Source organism: Dryobates pubescens, chromosome 34 (assembly GCF_014839835.1).
Source record: "Dryobates pubescens isolate bDryPub1 chromosome 34, bDryPub1.pri, whole genome shotgun sequence".
Taxonomy (NCBI): Eukaryota; Metazoa; Chordata; class Aves; order Piciformes; family Picidae; genus Dryobates; species Dryobates pubescens.
Window position 1 is genome coordinate 3,029,302 of NC_071645.1, and position 15,541 is coordinate 3,044,842.

A 15,541-nucleotide genomic window follows, 5' to 3' on the forward strand; every position below is an offset into this window, starting at 1 on the left:
AAATGGAAGTCCCAGAAAGAGGGTTTTCAGCTCTCTCATTTCCCTGCTGACAGCTCCACACCTGCCCTTTTCTCAGAGATTGCCACTGCTCCTACATGCTGGCAGAGAACAAAAGCTGCTGTGTCTTTCTCCACACCAACAGAGCATTTTTGGCATTAGGAAATCTCTCCTGGTCTGGCAGCACTGAATTTTAGCTTTGGCAAGGGTGTTGTCTGCCAGTCCTTACCTGTCAAGTGACAGCTCAGCTTTGAACGCTGCCTTTGGCTGAGTGAGCAAGGGATCGGGACAGCATTTTCCCCACATTAAGCTCTCTCATAGCACCAATGCCCTTTTAATCATTTCCCAGGCCCATCACACTCTGAGCTGAAGTGACAGACCCAAGCCCATCTGCATTAATAAGTGCATGCATTCAGCTGGAGCAAAGGAAGCAGCAGCTGTAAACCTCACTCTGACAGCTATGTGTTTGCTCTGTTGAAACGTGGCAGGGAGCTCACATGAAATGCACAGGTCCTCCTGGAGCAGTGCTTCTCCCAAAGCTCCACAGACAGCTCTGCCTGCAGCCTAATCTGCCCTGAGATGAAAGTCTCAGCTCTTCTCCACACGCTTGGCCTGACAGGAGAAAAATCTTTTCTGACCTGTTGCAGAAGTTTGGTAAATCAGCAGCTTCAGGTTTCAGAGGTACCCAGGAAAGCTGCCTGGGACGAAGCTTCTCTAATTTCCCATTGGAGCACAGTGGTGATAAATCACTTCCAGTCACAATAACAAGATGCTGGAAGGATGGGGACAGTCCCTCGGTGTGTGCAGCTGCCTGCTGAGAGCCCTGTGGTGGCTGCAAGCTCTCTCCTGTCAGAAACCCATCAGGGAGGGCTTAGTCTTCATAATTCTGCTCTGCATGCCTGTGACAGCCTTCCAAGCATCTGCTCTCCCCTTCTCAGGGGTCTTGCCTGACTGATAGCAATGACTAGGGGGGGATATTATGGCCCCTCAGAGGCTGCAAGACTGTTTCATGCTGTGCCCAGCTGGGAAGAGCATCCCTGGACAGAGTGGTAAACCCAGGGCAGGGTCCTGCCCAGTCCTGCCTGCCCCTCTCTCAGTCACTGCACAGGGAAGGAGAAAGCTACTTTTAAATCCCCACCTCTGTGGTTATTGTCTTCCCATCAGCCTGGCTTCTTGCAGCAAGAATTACTAAATAAATAATTAACAAGCATTTAATTAAAGCCACCATGAGAGGATGGGGCAAGGAACAGAGATTCACATCCTGGAGCCAGGATGTGTTCCCAAGGGTCACATTAACTGATTTGCTCAGGCTCTTGTTTAAAACACTTCTCTTCCCTCCTTAGTTTTAATCAAGCCCATGCTCTCTGCACATTCCTCTTTCTCTTTCCCCCTCTCTCTTTTTCTCTTCCCCTCCATCTATCAAAGCCACAGAGACTTCCAGCTCATCAGCTCTGATAGAGAATTCACCACATTTTGAAGCCAGTCCAGCCAGCAAACAAATTAGAGCCACTTAGGGTTTCTAACTCTCTGCTGCTTTGGGGCAAGGAGAGGCAGGGCTCTTGGACACCCAGTTTTGAATATCTTTATGTAACACACCCAAGGTGGCTTTTCCTCTTGCTGGACTTGCTGGAATATGTCCAGAGAAGGGCAACAAAGCTGGGGAGGGGTCTGGAGCACAGCCCTATGAGGAGAGGCTGAGGGAGCTGGGGTTGCTTAGCCTGGAGAAGAGGAGGCTCAGGGGAGACCTTACTGCCCTCTACAACTCCCTGAACAGAGGTGGTAGCCAGGTGGGAGTTGGTCTCTTCTCCCAGGCAACCAGCACCAGAACAAGAGGACACAGTCTCAAGCTGTGCCAGGGGAGGTTTAGGCTGGAGGTTAGGAAGAAATTCTACACAGAGAGAGTGATTGACCATTGGAATGTGCTGCCCAGGGAGGTGGTGGAGTCACCATCACTGGAGGTGTTTAGGAGGAGACTTGATAGAGTGCTTGGTGCCAGGGTTTAGTTGATCAGATGATGTTGGATGATAGGTTGGACTTGATCTCAAAGCTCTCTTCCAACCTGGTCTGATCTATTCTATTCTATTCTATTCTATTCTATTCTATTCTATTCTATTCTATTCTATTTAGCTCAACTAGTGGGAATGCTTCCCCAGCCATATGAGAGCTGCTCTCTGTTCACAGCCTCGTTCATGTGGTGGTGATCCACAGGTCTGACAGGGACTGAGTTTGTAAATGTCAGCTTTTTGTTGTTGTTGGTTTCTTCTTTACCTTTCTTTGCCCCATTGCAGCACACCCTCCAGTCTCAGTGCAATCACTAAAGCAAGAACAGAGGTTTGGCAGCTTAACAGGAGAAGGGAATGCAGAGGGACCCCAGGGAAGGCAAATGTGCAGAGGAGAGGCAGGGGAAGCTGCTGGTGGGGCTGGAGTCCTGCCAAAGGTGCACTGTCCCCAGCTCTGTCTGTGACCCCTTGGTCTTTTCCAGTCCCAGGTGCAGCTGCTTAGCTAAAGGCTCTGCTGGTGTCCTGAGAGAGAGCAGTGGAAGTGCTGGGGTGTCTAATTGGTATGTTGATGAGATACAGATGAATTAGCAGCCAATAGCTCAGAGACCCTCTGCAATCCCTACTCCATCAAACCTTTTTAACTTAGCAGTGGCTAATCAGTCTCGGTGGGGCTTGCTCCTCTTTAGCTGTTACCCCCAGCAAGAGTTCAGGGACAGATCCTGCCAACATCTGAATGCCTTTCATGTCCCAGGACCTGGCTAACTCAGCATGTGCTCATCAGGTCCTGCCTGGGCTGTGCCAGGTGTCCATCATGTTGTGTGAAGGGGGTGCCTGGGGAGGAAGGGGATCAGGGGGGTTGCTGCCTGGCTTCAGGAGCAGGTTGTGGTTGCACAGCTTTTAAGAGTAGGCACTCTGCATCCCATGCTAACTTCTGTAGAGGAAGCTTTTGCCTGCTTGCCTTGCCTTGGGTCTGGCAGACCTGTGCAGGGTGCTCTGAGAGCTTTCCTTCCTTTGTTTTATTCCCTCCTGTTCGGGCCAATGAAAGCACTATGTACCCAGCACCTACTCAATTGTATCTCCTCCTGGCACGGTGTCTTTTCCTCCTGCCTTGAGACACCTGCTGGCACTGCAGGCATCATGGGACTGGCTCTCCTTGCAGGGGGGGCTTGAGCTCAGGGAGGCACTAAGGTGCAGGGATGATGCTGTGGGGATCTGCAGTGGAACCACATAGCCTGAGGAATGGAGAGAACTTTCTCCATCCAGGCCATGGGCTGTTACCTGTCACCAGGTGGTATGGTGCCTCTCACAAAGGGATTAAGGTCCAGCTTGCAGCCAGGTGGCTGTGTTGGCCTTGTGGGGTAGTTATTCCATCACATGAGCTCCTCTGACCATTAGAAAGCCACTTCTAATTTTTAGCCTGTTTATTTCTGGCTGGTTTGTGTCTATTTATTTTTGTGCCAACGCTATCATTTTAGCTTCAAAAGCTGTTCTACCTCTTTGCTGTAGACCTCCTCCACCTGGTGTATTTATACAGACCAATCATATCTGCTACTAAAAAATCCCAAGCCCTAAAAATCTCTGAAGTCCTGGTCCAGAGCCTTAACAAAAGGATCATCTTGTCCATGCCTGCGCAGAGCCCCTTTGATTATTTCCTAACCCATTTTGCAGATTGATATGTTTTCTGGTTTTCAGAGGCTCTTTATATGTAGATAGGGATGATTAAAATCACCTTGACATCCATCTTGCAGGAGAGGGAGAGGTCCAGCCGTCCCAGGCATCCTCTGATACATTACACTTCAGAAACAGCAAACAGTGTGAGGAGTCAATTAGTGCCTTTAGCGGTTTTAGTGCGTGTGAGAGGAGCAGTGGGGAGCTGGAAGGAGCCAGGATGGGGTAGAAGTACCTCAGCACATGGGAGTGTTTGGCTTTGGTGCTGTGTTAAATGCAAGGTCAAACCCACTGCGCTGCCAGAGGAGGAGGCAGTCAATTAGTCTCAGTATGCCAGCAGGGGAGGGACAAATTTGAGAGCAGTGAGGGCTGTTAAAATTAAAGTTAATCTGTCACTAATCTCTGCTCGTGAAATCGGGGAGAAAAAAAGAATTAGGCAGCGTTTATGACTGATCACTTGCTCAGCGAGGCAATTGCAGCACAGGGTCTGGTGTTCAGCAATCACAGCAAGGGGTAAGCACCTTTGTGAGGAGCTGGGGAATACAATGGGATAACTCTGTCCCATCCTGCCCAGAGCAGTTAAAGCTGTGCTTCAAGGGCTCTCTCCCCATGGTGAATCTCAGTTTGGGACTGTTGCTCCCAGAGATGAGTCCTGCACAATGGAGTTGCTGTGATGCTGCAAGCTTGAGGGCAGTTAAGCCTCAACAAGCAGTCAAGAGAGCAGGATGCCCAAGATCTGTTCCTAGCCTGCTCTGAGACTCCATCACTGTGCCTCCATCCCCCCAGCTGCCAGGTGAGGCTAATGACAGCCCAGTGCCTCTCCCCCAGGGAAGTCTCCAAGAGTTCATGCTTCCAATGCATTCAGAGGTCCTTGCCATGACAGTTCCTTTTAGCAGAGCCTTATTAATGTTGGTGAAGGGGCTGGACTGACAGCTCAGAGGAATAATCTCTGTTGTGTTACCTGCAGAGTAAACAAACCTCCCCCCGGGAGACTTAGCTAGCTCTGCCTATGCTGCTGCATCCCAGTGCCTCAGCTTGAGCTGGGGAGGAGACCAAACATGCACATGCCTGTCCCCTGCTTTGACTGACTTAATGACTGACTGATTTGATGACTGCCTGCTTTGCTTCTGCAGAGCCATAGAGTGTAAGCTGTTCTGTTTGCACTTCCCACTGCTCCTTGTGCCTAGAGATGAGGAAAATGGATTCAGGATTCCTTGCAGGTGGCCACTTTTGTCAGCTTCTTGGGCTGGATTTGCACTGAGAGCCAGGAGAAGAAAGGACTTGACCCTTTCCTCAATGTTCAGAGCAATTCAGTCTGCTGACAGCACAACAGTGTGGCTGCAGTTTCAGGTTGTGTTTGGTTCAGATGCATGAGCTGGGAAGTGACTCTGAAGTCCTGGAGCCATCAGTCACACCTGAGGCAAAGCACTGCCAAGAGAGGATGCTAAGTGCAAAGAGTCAGTCCTGGGTTGGTGTAAATCAGCCTGCTCCCATTCATTTGCAGGGGTGCACCCACCTGGCCCTTAGCTCTGCATCTCCTTCCCCTCACCTCTCTGAACACAGTGAGATTACTCTCTGATGGAAGTGAATCAATTTGTTTCTACCACCCTGACAACTGTGGCACAGCAAGAGGATAACCTGCCTCAGACCATCAGTGCCCGAGACAGCTCGTGGCAGTGTGAGGGAACTGGGAACAGCTTTCTTCTGTCAGCATGGCTGGGGAGGAGCTGTGAAGACACTCCTGCACCTTAGGGTCACCTTCTGAGGGCTTCTTTCAGTGGTGTCAGAGGACTAAGGCTGTGGCCAGCAACCCAGCATGCAGAGGGGCTGGGACCTGATGGGGGCAGGGAGGCTTTGCAGGAATAAAAGGAGAGAGAAGGGACCTCTGAGGTGAGCTGGTCTCCCTCAACCACCATGAAAACAACCAGAGGCTTTTATTCCGGGAGCATGAGAGAGTGAGAGCCTGATTTGCATGCTCTGAACTGAGCTGCTGGAGGTGCTGAACTCCCTGCCCAGAGCTCGGAGGGAGGGAGATTAGGCTCTTGAAGTTAAAATTAGATTGTGTTGAATATTCCTCCCCCTGGCTGAAGGCAGTGGCTGGTTGTGTTTTCATGGCAGCTGAGTCACAATGTCCCCCCAAGAGCTGGAGGACTGCTCCCCGCCACCAGTAGTGGGAATTAGGTTTGCTGCAGTGGCACTGATGCTCGGCTGGGTGAATTAGGCTGTCCATGGAGCTGCTGGGGGGTGAATCAATGAGTTTGGAGACATTTAATCATAGTGGCTGGCATCCATCAGAGCAGAGAGAGGAGATGAGTCACGGCGCAGCACCTCTGAGAACCTGGCTTCGTTTTGCCACCTGCCACCAAGGTGGAGCTGCTGGTCAGGGCTGGAAGGGATCTGCCCCAGGTCAGCACTGCTGCAGTGGAGGTTGTGATGCTGTGGAGCTTTCCCCCAGGGGGCTCTCAGTGTCCCAGCCTCTGGCTACTGGCAGTGATGTTCACTCTGGGAGGTTTTGCTTGCTTCCAGGCAGGTGAAACTTCTGTTGGAGACACCATAAAGCAGTGCAGGAGTTGGAGGAAGGAGCCTTGCCTCCTCACTGTGAACTGATGAGACTTCAGGACACCCTGAAGTTCTTCTGAGCTGTGCCTGTGGTACAGGGTGCCTGTGTGAAGAGCCCAGTGCCACCAGTGGGTGTAGAATTGAGCCAGCAGTGCCAGCCATGAGCAGGGTCAGGTTTTTGGCATTGGCACACAGCAGGGGCTGTGCCACCAGCAGGATCATCTCTCTGCTAGCCAATTGTGGGGGTGCATTATAAAGGTAATGGAGCATTGAGAAACACCTCTTGCAGGGCCAGCTTGCCAGTTGTCAGTCACCAGAGCCATATGGCAAGTGGGGAGAGTAATTTGCCCTGCAAACTCCTTTATTGTGTTGTTTGTCTCCCCAGATTGGCCACTGGCATGTCTCTGAAGGACTCAGCATGGACAACAGGATCTTCTCCTCCAACATATCAGACAGTCTGTTCAACACCACTCTGATTGTCACCACCATCCTGGTAAGTGAGAGGGTCACCTACAGCTCCCATTAGCTCTTTGCCAGCCCAGTGCTGAGAGATATCAATCAGCCAGGATATTACTCCCTCTTCCTTACCCCCCTTGGCCCCCAGCATGCAGCACTGCAGGCTGATTCCATAAAGAACAGACTGGCAAATCTCTAATTACAGCACTGAGGACAATTCATGACAGTGTAATTAAACTCAAGTTGATGTTTCATATGGAAATGATATTTGATGAATTCAGAAGCAGCTGGGGAGAGGGCTGGGCTGGGGCAAAGTTGCCATTTTACATTAATCTCTGGATGATGTCCTTGTTTGGAGTACAGCTGGTAAGTTGAGGGGACAGTTGTGTCCCTTCTACCCATAGAATCACTGAAATTGGTCAAGATGAGGACAACTTATATATCCTGCTTGAGAGGGATGTGTTGGGATGGGAGAGACTGAACTGGGTGCCCCTGGTTGTTCAGGTCCCTCCTAACCCAAACCATGCCAGGATTTCTATGGCTTCTATGAAGGGCTTCTCTACCATGAGGCTACTGGAACAGCAGCTGAGGGACCTGGGGGTGTTTAGTGGGGAGAAAAGGAGGCTGAGGTGAGACCTTCTGGCTCCCTACAATTCCCTGATTGGGCTGGAGCTAGGTGGGGGTTGGTCTCTTCTTCCTAGTGGCAAGTCAGAGGATGTGAGGAATTGGCCTCAAATTGCACCAGGGAAGGCTCAGACTGGGGGTGAGAAGAAACTTCTTGACTGAAAGAGTGACCAGGGATTGGAAGAGGCTGCCCATGGGGGTTGTGGAGTCCCCATCCCTGGAAGAGTTTGATTCTATCTCTGATTCTGTCAGAGACTTAACCTGGGCTGATGCTTGGACTTGTTGACCTTAGAGATCTTTTCCAACCTTAATGATTCAATGGTCTCTGCCATCCTGGTCCTGCCAGGGAGCACACTGACCTCTCTGTCCTGTGCTCAGTGCCATGCTGGTGGGTTTGTGGTGATTAAATCATAGAATCAACCAGGTTGGAAAAGACCTCAGAGATCATCAGGTCCAACCGATTACCTAATACCTGATGCCTCCTGACAACTAATGAGGGGCAATGATTTGAAACCGGAGCAGGGGAGACCCAGGGACATCAGGAGGAAGTTGTTCACCATGAGAGCAGTGAAACACTGGAACAGGTTGCCCAGGGACATTGTTGAGGCCCCATTCCTGGAGGCATTCAAGATCAGCCTTGCTGTGACCCTGGGCAGCCTGACCTAGCTGGAGGCCTCCCTGCAGGGGGGGTTGGACAGGCTGCCCTTCGAGGCTGATGCAGTCCATGACTCTGTGACACCTCGGCTAAGATGGGAATGACAGCTGCCCAGTTTCAATGCAGGAAAACCCTTACTTGATGCTGAAGTGGAACCATCAGGAGCTAGAGGGCAACGACCGCTACGAGGGCTTCTGTGTGGACATGCTGAAGGAGCTGGCAGAGATCCTGCGCTTCAACTACAAGATTCACCTCGTTGGGGACGGTGTCTATGGAGTCCCTGAGGCCAATGGCACGTGGACAGGGATGGTGGGGGAGCTGATTGCTCGGGTAAGTGAATTAGCTGCTCCCTTTTAACTCTGCCCTAGTGGGACTTGGCAATGAAAAGCCCTCGTGCTCTGCTAAGTGCTCCAGGATTATAAGGATGGATGAGGGGTTTCAGTCCATTTGTGAGACTTGGACCAGGAGATCTCCATTTAATGTGTTCCCCCAGGGGCAAATGGATTTGTTTTACCCCTGTGACAGCGTGCAGAGCAGGAGTCAGGACCTCAGGTGCTCTCAGGGGTGCTTGCTTTGTTGGAAGAGAGGCTTGGACTCCAGCATCCCTGCTTAAAGAGCTCGAGGCTGAGTGGATTATTTCTTTTTCCCAGTGGAAAAATTAATGAACATTTGAAACAGGCAAATGAGCAGGTTCTGGCACAGGGCTTGGGAGGAGCTGAAGGAAGCTTTCAAAAGCACAATGCTTGGGAGGGGAAGCAAGAGGCACACTTCCACCCCGGGGAAGTTTTGGCAGCTTCTTTTCAGCCCCTTGACTTTGAGAAGTTTTTGGAAGAGGAACATTTTTTTGTTTACTTGGAGTGTGTGGATCCAGGGCTTTTTGTTGTGTGGCTCTGCTTCACCCTGGTGCTGCCCAGCAGCCAGACTTCAGCCCAGCAGCTGAATGCTTTCGCTGGGTTTGACAGCACTCTGCCTGTGTTGTGTGCTCAGGCAGCCTGCCCCCCCCCCCGCCCTGCTCTTTCTTTGCCTCTGCAGCTAAAGGCAGTCCTTCCCCAGGGATCCTGAAGCTTAAATACAGTTCATGAAATGCCCTGAGATCCTTAGTAAAATAGGCTTAGCCAAAGCTAACATTAAGATTGATGTTATTTAAGCCGTGTTTCCTCACTCTCTGATTTCCACCCTGCCTTGTTATTGCCGGAGCACCTGTGAGAGCCCAGCAACAGCTTCACCTCACTGCAGGCTTGCTGCCAGCTGAGTATTGGTGATAATCCACACCCCTGCATGAGGGGAGCCCCTGAGCATCCCACCATTATCCTCACAGCAGTGGCACATCCTCCTGCAAAGCAGAGGAATGAGGAGCGGAATCCACCCAGGCAGGGGTCTGAGGCTCCTGCCACAGCTTTCCTCATGGCTGCAGGAGATGAGTGAGCAGGACAAGGGTGGTGATTGTCCCTTTCTACTCTCTGGTTCCCCCAGCACAAGAAGGAGATGGAGCTGTTGGAGTGGAACCAGAGGAGGCTATGAAGATGATCAGAGGGCTGGAGAGCCTCACCTGTGGGGACAGGCTGCAAGAGTTGGGGCTGTTGAGCCTGGAGAAGGGAAGGCTCCAGGGAGAGCTTAGAGCAGCCTCCCAGTACCTGAAGGGGCTACAAGAAAGCTGGGGAGGGACATTTGAAAAGGGCTGGGAGTGACAGGATGAGAGGAAATGGACTGAAGCTGGAAGAGGGGAGATTAGAAAGAAATTCTTTCCAGTGAGGGTGGTGAGACACTGGAACAGGCTGCCCAGGGAGGCTGTGGATGCCCCCTGGCTGGATGAGGCTTAGAGCAACCTGGTCTAGTGGAAGGTGCCCTTGCTTTTGGTGGACAGGTTGGAACTAGATGATCTTTAAGGTCCTTTGCAACCCAAACTTGAGCACCTGAAGTCAGATGGGACAACTCCAGGTCTAAAAGACCTGCTGAGGATCAGGGAGAGGCCACAGTGTGGACTGGAGAGCCCTCCTGAGCTAGCACCCTGTCTTATGAATCGCTCTTCCCTGGCAGAATGAAAGCTCTCAGCACCAGCTGAGATCCCACCTCCGTCTGCTTCTTCTAAAGAGCCTTCTGTAGGGCTGTTTGCAAATGCTCTGAGCTATTGGCATGGTTCTGAGACCTCTCTCTGTGTAATGTATATGCACACACACACAATTACAACGCTGCAATGCTGCTTTTGGGGGGTGAGAGGGAAGGCAGAGAGAGCAGTGTGTGATCTGTGCAAACAAAGGAAAGGCACAGCCATCAAATTCTTGGCCTGCTAACCCTGCCAGTGCCTCTCCATTGAACAGGAGCTTCTAGAGGGTTGGTTTTTTTTCCTGTAGTGATAAGTGTTTTAACTGCATCTTCACATAGAAACCATTTGTTTCCTCTGCAGCCTGAGCCTTATTTGGGAGGATTTTTGCTTCTGCTTAAGCAGGGCAGAGCTGGCAAAGCCTGTTTGAGGGTGAATCAAAAATGGGGGAATAGAAAAAGCTTTCTTTGTTTTGTTCTTCCTAGGTCCTTTAGACTTTTTTTATAATGGCTTCAGCCTGTTTTTGATCAGTCCCAGGGGCTGACACTTTGGATCAGGTCAGCCAGGGCAGAGCTGGCTGTGTGCATGCTATTGGGTTTATTCAGGGCTCCTTGGGGTACTGCTTGCTGGCATTCTCCTGCCTCAACAGTCAACCCCCAAGGGATTTGTCCCCAGTTCCAGCCCCTTGTTCATCCCCTATCCCACTTCAGGACCACTCAAAGCAGAAGAGCCAGCAGATCCTGTGTTGGGCACACATATTTATCCCTTGAGCACAGATCAGGCATCAACTGGGACACAAACCTGTCACCAGGATCAAAACTTTCCAAATCCTTCTCAGCATAAAAGCTCTGCACCTACCCCTTTGTGCAGTGCTGTGTTACTGTAAGGAAATGATTCTTCCTTGACTCTGAGGACAGGGTGAGGGAGCTGGGGCTGTTCAGTCTGGAGAAGGTAAGGCTCCCAGCAGACCTAATTGTGACCTTCCAGTATCTGAAGGGGGCTACAAGAAAGCTGGGGAGGGACTTTTGAGGGTGTCAGGGAGTGATAGGACTCAGGGGAATGGAACAAAACTAGAAATGGGGAGATTCAGACTGGATGTTAGGAAGAAGCTCTTCCCCATGAGGGTGGTGAGAGCCTGGCACAGGTTGCCCAGGGAGGTAGTGGAAGCCTCCTGCCTGGAGGTTTTTGCAGCCAGGCTGGATGTGGCTGTGAGCAACCTGCTGTAGTGTGAGGTGTCCCTGGCCATAGCGGGGTTGGGGTGGAACTGGCTGATCCTTGAGGTCCCTTCCAAGCCTAACAATTCTATGATCAGCTGTCAGAAAACAAGGTTCCACTTGGTGTGCAAAACTAGAAGGTCAGCAAATTCTCCATGCAAGGTCTTGCCAGTGTTCTGTGATTCCTGCCCCCCCTGCAATCCCCACTGTGGCACTGAACCTCCTCAGGGCAGCTATAGGTTATATGGGGAAAGTGTTTCATTTTATTGCTTCCAAATTGACCACCTATTGATTGATTCTTCAGTGCTGAAAACTCTGTTACAGCTAATTGTGCAGTGTGATCTGATTGAGAAAGATGCTAGGTAAACATCAATTTGCTGCTGACCCAAATTCACCTCTGCATATCCTATTGACCTGCTCACAAAACTAATGAAGAGCTAAGGAAGAGGGAGACCAAGGTGGCTGGGGGGGATTAGTGGAAGAGGTGTAAAGACTCCTGTGTCTAGGTCAGCAGTTTGACTTGTCTGATCAGGAAACCTGTGTGCTTTGTCATTTGGCTTGGGAGAAATCACTTGGAAGGTCTGGAGAACAGCTCCAGACCTGGAGTTGTTCAGTCTGGGGAAAAGGAGGCTGAGGAGAGAACTTCTGGCTCTCTACAGCTCCCTGAAAGGAGGTTAGAGGAGGTGGGGGTTGGTCTCTCCTCCCAAGGAACAAGGAAATAGCCTCAAGTTGTGCAAGGGGAGGTTTAAGTTGGACATGAGGAACAATTGCTTCCCCAAGGGGTTGTCAAGTCCTGGAGCAGGCTGCCCATGGCAGTGGTGGGTTCCCCTTCCCTGGAGGGCTTTCAAAGCTGTGCAGATGTAGTGCTGAGGGACATGGTTTAGTGGTGACTTGCAGTGCTGGGTTAATGGTTGTGCCTGGGTTGGACCTGAGGATCTTAAAGGTCTCTTCCAAACAAAACCATTCTGTGTGAGCCCTTTCTTTAGTGATAGATGCCACACATGCAGAAAAGACTGAGCTAATTGGTCCCTCTGGGCATATGGGGCAGGGAGGCTGAACGCCAGGCTCACTCCTTGAGTGACCAAGGGGGGAAAGCTGCTCTCCAGCCAAGGCAGGTTCCCCCTGTCAGCCTGGCTGCCTCTGGCACAGACTGCAGCCTCCAGCAGTTCGGCTGACACCACACACATGTGCCATCTGTAACAAGCAAACAAGGGGAACAGCAAATCTTCCCATCTCCTTGTTTGTGTGGCACTGAAGCCTTAGGGGACAATAGGACTTGGAAGAATTACATCTTGCTCCTTCCCGCCGCAGTACACTGTCTGGCTCCCCAAAGGCTATCTGGTCTTCCCTTTCTCTCTCTCTCACCAGCACATCCTCGAGCTGAAATGAAATTGCTCCTCTGCTACAAGCCAACAAATGTATTTCCAGAGCCCTGTGACAGCCTTCTCCTTGTTCTGCCACTCCTGCAGCTGCTGTCTCGGTAGCGTTGTGCCGTGGTCGCTGTGCTCAGTGCCTGCGCATCAGCTCCCAGCAAGCCACCGGTGCCTGGCTCCCGTGCTCCTCCCTGAGGAGATGGGCTGGTGTCTGAGGCATCCCTCAGCAGCACTTCCTGCATTTACCCACCTCGGGAATGCCCCCAGAGAGTAAAGCTGAGCTACCAGGAGGTGGTGAGGTTTGATTTTGCCAGGAAGCTTTGCTGGCAGGAATCCCATGCTGCGGTTTCGCTGAAAGACCTCCCAGAAACCTCCCTCTGCTGCAGCTGGCATCGGTACCCTGGCTGGCTGGGAGCTGGGGATGGGCCCCTCTGCAGAAGACCTGTCCTGTGGCAGGGTGCTAGGGATGGGAAGGACAGAGCAGCCCTGGCAGGAGCACACCTTGTGCAGGGTAGCTGTGTGTTTGGTGCAGCCTGCATCAGCTGCCCAGGCTTCCTTTGACACTGTTTAAATAGCAGAGCACGTTTGGGATGGGAACACAGCAGATCCATGAGAGCTCCCCAGGGCAAGTGTGTGTGGATGAGGTTGCTGCTGTAGTAGGCACCTTAGGGTGCACAGAGTAAGGAAGGGGTGACTGGGGACAGCAAACTCCTGCTTTCCCCTTCTGGATGAGGTTGCTGCTGCTGTACTAGCCACCATAGGGTGCACAGATTAAGGAGGGGGTGACTGGGGACAGCAAGCTCCTGCTTTCCCCTTCTGCCCAGGCTCATCTGGGGAATGGGAAGTTGTGGACACCTCTGGTGTCTGTGTCAGTGGTTTGAACCTGGGAGCAGTGGTGATCACAGCTCTTTGTAAAAGGAGGGAAATGAAGCTGTCCAGCTCATGGAAAGGGTCTGACCTCAGCACCAACCACGTCAAGAACTTTTAAGCTTTGGGGTGTTGTTTTTTCCCAGCTTCTTGGCAGGTGACCAGGTGGTGCTTAACAATTGCAGGCTCTCCCCCTTCAGCTACTCCAAAGATGGGGATTGGCAGGAAGGGGAAAGGAGGGAGAAGGTATTTACAAACTGGCAGAGTCCTGCTCTCCACTTGGCAGTGGGTGTTGGTGTTCAGTGAGAAAAGCTGTGTGTGGGTGAAGGGAGGGAGGGGGAGTCTGTTTGCACTCCATCCTGCTGGCAAGTGAGACGTGGAGGGGCTTGAGAGGGTGGGGGGCGAGGGGGAGTGGGGAAGCGAGGGAGCGTGGGCTGTTGAGCAAACACAGCCTGAGTATGGGCAGAGAGGTTTGCATCACAATGCTGATTTTGTCAGCTTCACAGGCAAGGGGGTGAGGAGTGGGGTGAGCTGGTTGGGTCTTGCCACTGGTCCATGCTGGTCCCCATTGCTGGTGCTTCACCTTAACTGGCTTTTGCCATGGGCACAGTGAACACCTGGCAAGAGATTTCTTCCTCTGACACCTAGAGACAGGCCAGTGAAGAAAGGTGAAAGCAGACTTGAGGCTGACATCTGCACTGGAGGTTGGTCTTTGTGTTCCTGACCCTGGCCTCAACGGAGGGCTGCAGCCTCCAGGCTTCCAGGGCTGTCACTTTTCATACGGCAGAATTCATTCCTGGCCTTAAAAAACCCCAACCACCAGTTTTGAGTGACCCTTCTCAGACCCTGCCTTTAAACCCAAGTATCTGCATCTGAGCCACACAACCCAAAATAGCTCCTGCCAGCTCAGATGGGCAGCTGGAGCAGCAGCACTCAGGACATTGATCCGGCAGCTGAGCTGTCCCTGCAGTGCTGTGGGACAGATCTGCAGAGGCAGAGAGGGTGACCTGGCAGTGCTGCAGCAGGGCAGGAGCTGCTGCCCAGCTGAGCGAGCTGCAGCCACACTGCTGTGCCATGGCTGCTGCTGCTTGTTTGGCATAGTTGCATGGAATAGCAGAGGCCCCCTTGGAGACCCTCCACTCCAACCTCTGTGTCTGGCCCAATGCTCAGCACTGCATCCAGATGGGTTTCCAGTGGGGCAAGCAGCAGTGCTGATGCTGATGGGTCTGCAGGGAGGGTAACAGCTGGCAATCAGGTAGGTCCTGAAGGGTGAACAATGAGCTCAGCTTTCTAGAATCATGATCACAGAATATCTGTGGTTGGTAGAGACCTTTAAGATCATCTAGTCCAACCTTTGACCCAGCAAAGTCACCCCCAAACTATGTCCCTAAGCACCAGGTCCTTATGCCTTTTAAATACCTCCAAGGGTGGTGACTCCAGCACTGCCCTGGGCAGACCATTCCAATGTTTGAAAACCCTTTCAGTGAAGAAATATTTCCTAATATCCAGCCTGAACCTCCCCTGGCACAGCTTGTAACCATCTCCTCTAGTCCTGTAGCTTGCCATGAGGGAGAAGAGGCTATTTCGCTCCTCACTCCAAACTCCTTTCAGGGAGTTGTAGAGAGCAATGAGGTCTCCCCTCAGCCTGTTTTTCTCTAGACTGAACAACCCCAGCTCTCTGAGCCACTCCTGGCAGGACTTGTGCTCTGGGCCCTTCTCCAGCCTCACTGTCCTTCTCAGAGAAGGCTCTGTAAGCACAGGGACTCTGGAAGGAGTCACCTCCCCTGACCTTGGCCAGGCTGTCAGTGCTCTGTGGGCAGCACTAGTGTGACACTCATGTGCAGCCAGGCAATGCAGCACCCAAGGTGCTGTTCAAGGAAAGGACTCTTTCTCCTGGGAGGCATCTCACTTTGTGGTCCTAGAGCTGTTGCTGTTCAAGGCAAGGACTCCTGCTTCTGGGAGGAATCTCAGTGTTGTGGTCCCAGAGCTGCTGCTGTTCAAGGCAAGGACTCCTGCTCCTGGAAGGAATCTCAGTGTTGTGGTCCCAGAGCTGCTGCTGTTCAAGGCAAGGACTCCTGCTCCTGGAA

At 51.9% G+C, this 15,541-nt stretch overlaps 1 protein-coding gene across 4 annotated transcripts in view; it reads left to right on the plus strand.

The window, feature by feature from the left end:
• GRIK4 (glutamate ionotropic receptor kainate type subunit 4) overlaps positions 1–15,541 on the plus strand; it is a 241,290-nt gene that overhangs the window by 197,359 nt on the left and 28,390 nt on the right. For all 4 annotated transcript variants that reach the window (XR_008462996.1, XM_054176047.1, XM_054176046.1 and 1 more), the window contains exons 11-12: positions 6,610–6,717; positions 8,086–8,289. Coding sequence is in view for 3 of the 4 variants with exons in the window: in XM_054176047.1 (XP_054032022.1) it covers positions 6,610–6,717; positions 8,086–8,289 (312 nt within the window). In the remaining variant the exon portion in view is untranslated. The remainder of the gene's footprint in view (positions 1–6,609; positions 6,718–8,085; positions 8,290–15,541) is intronic.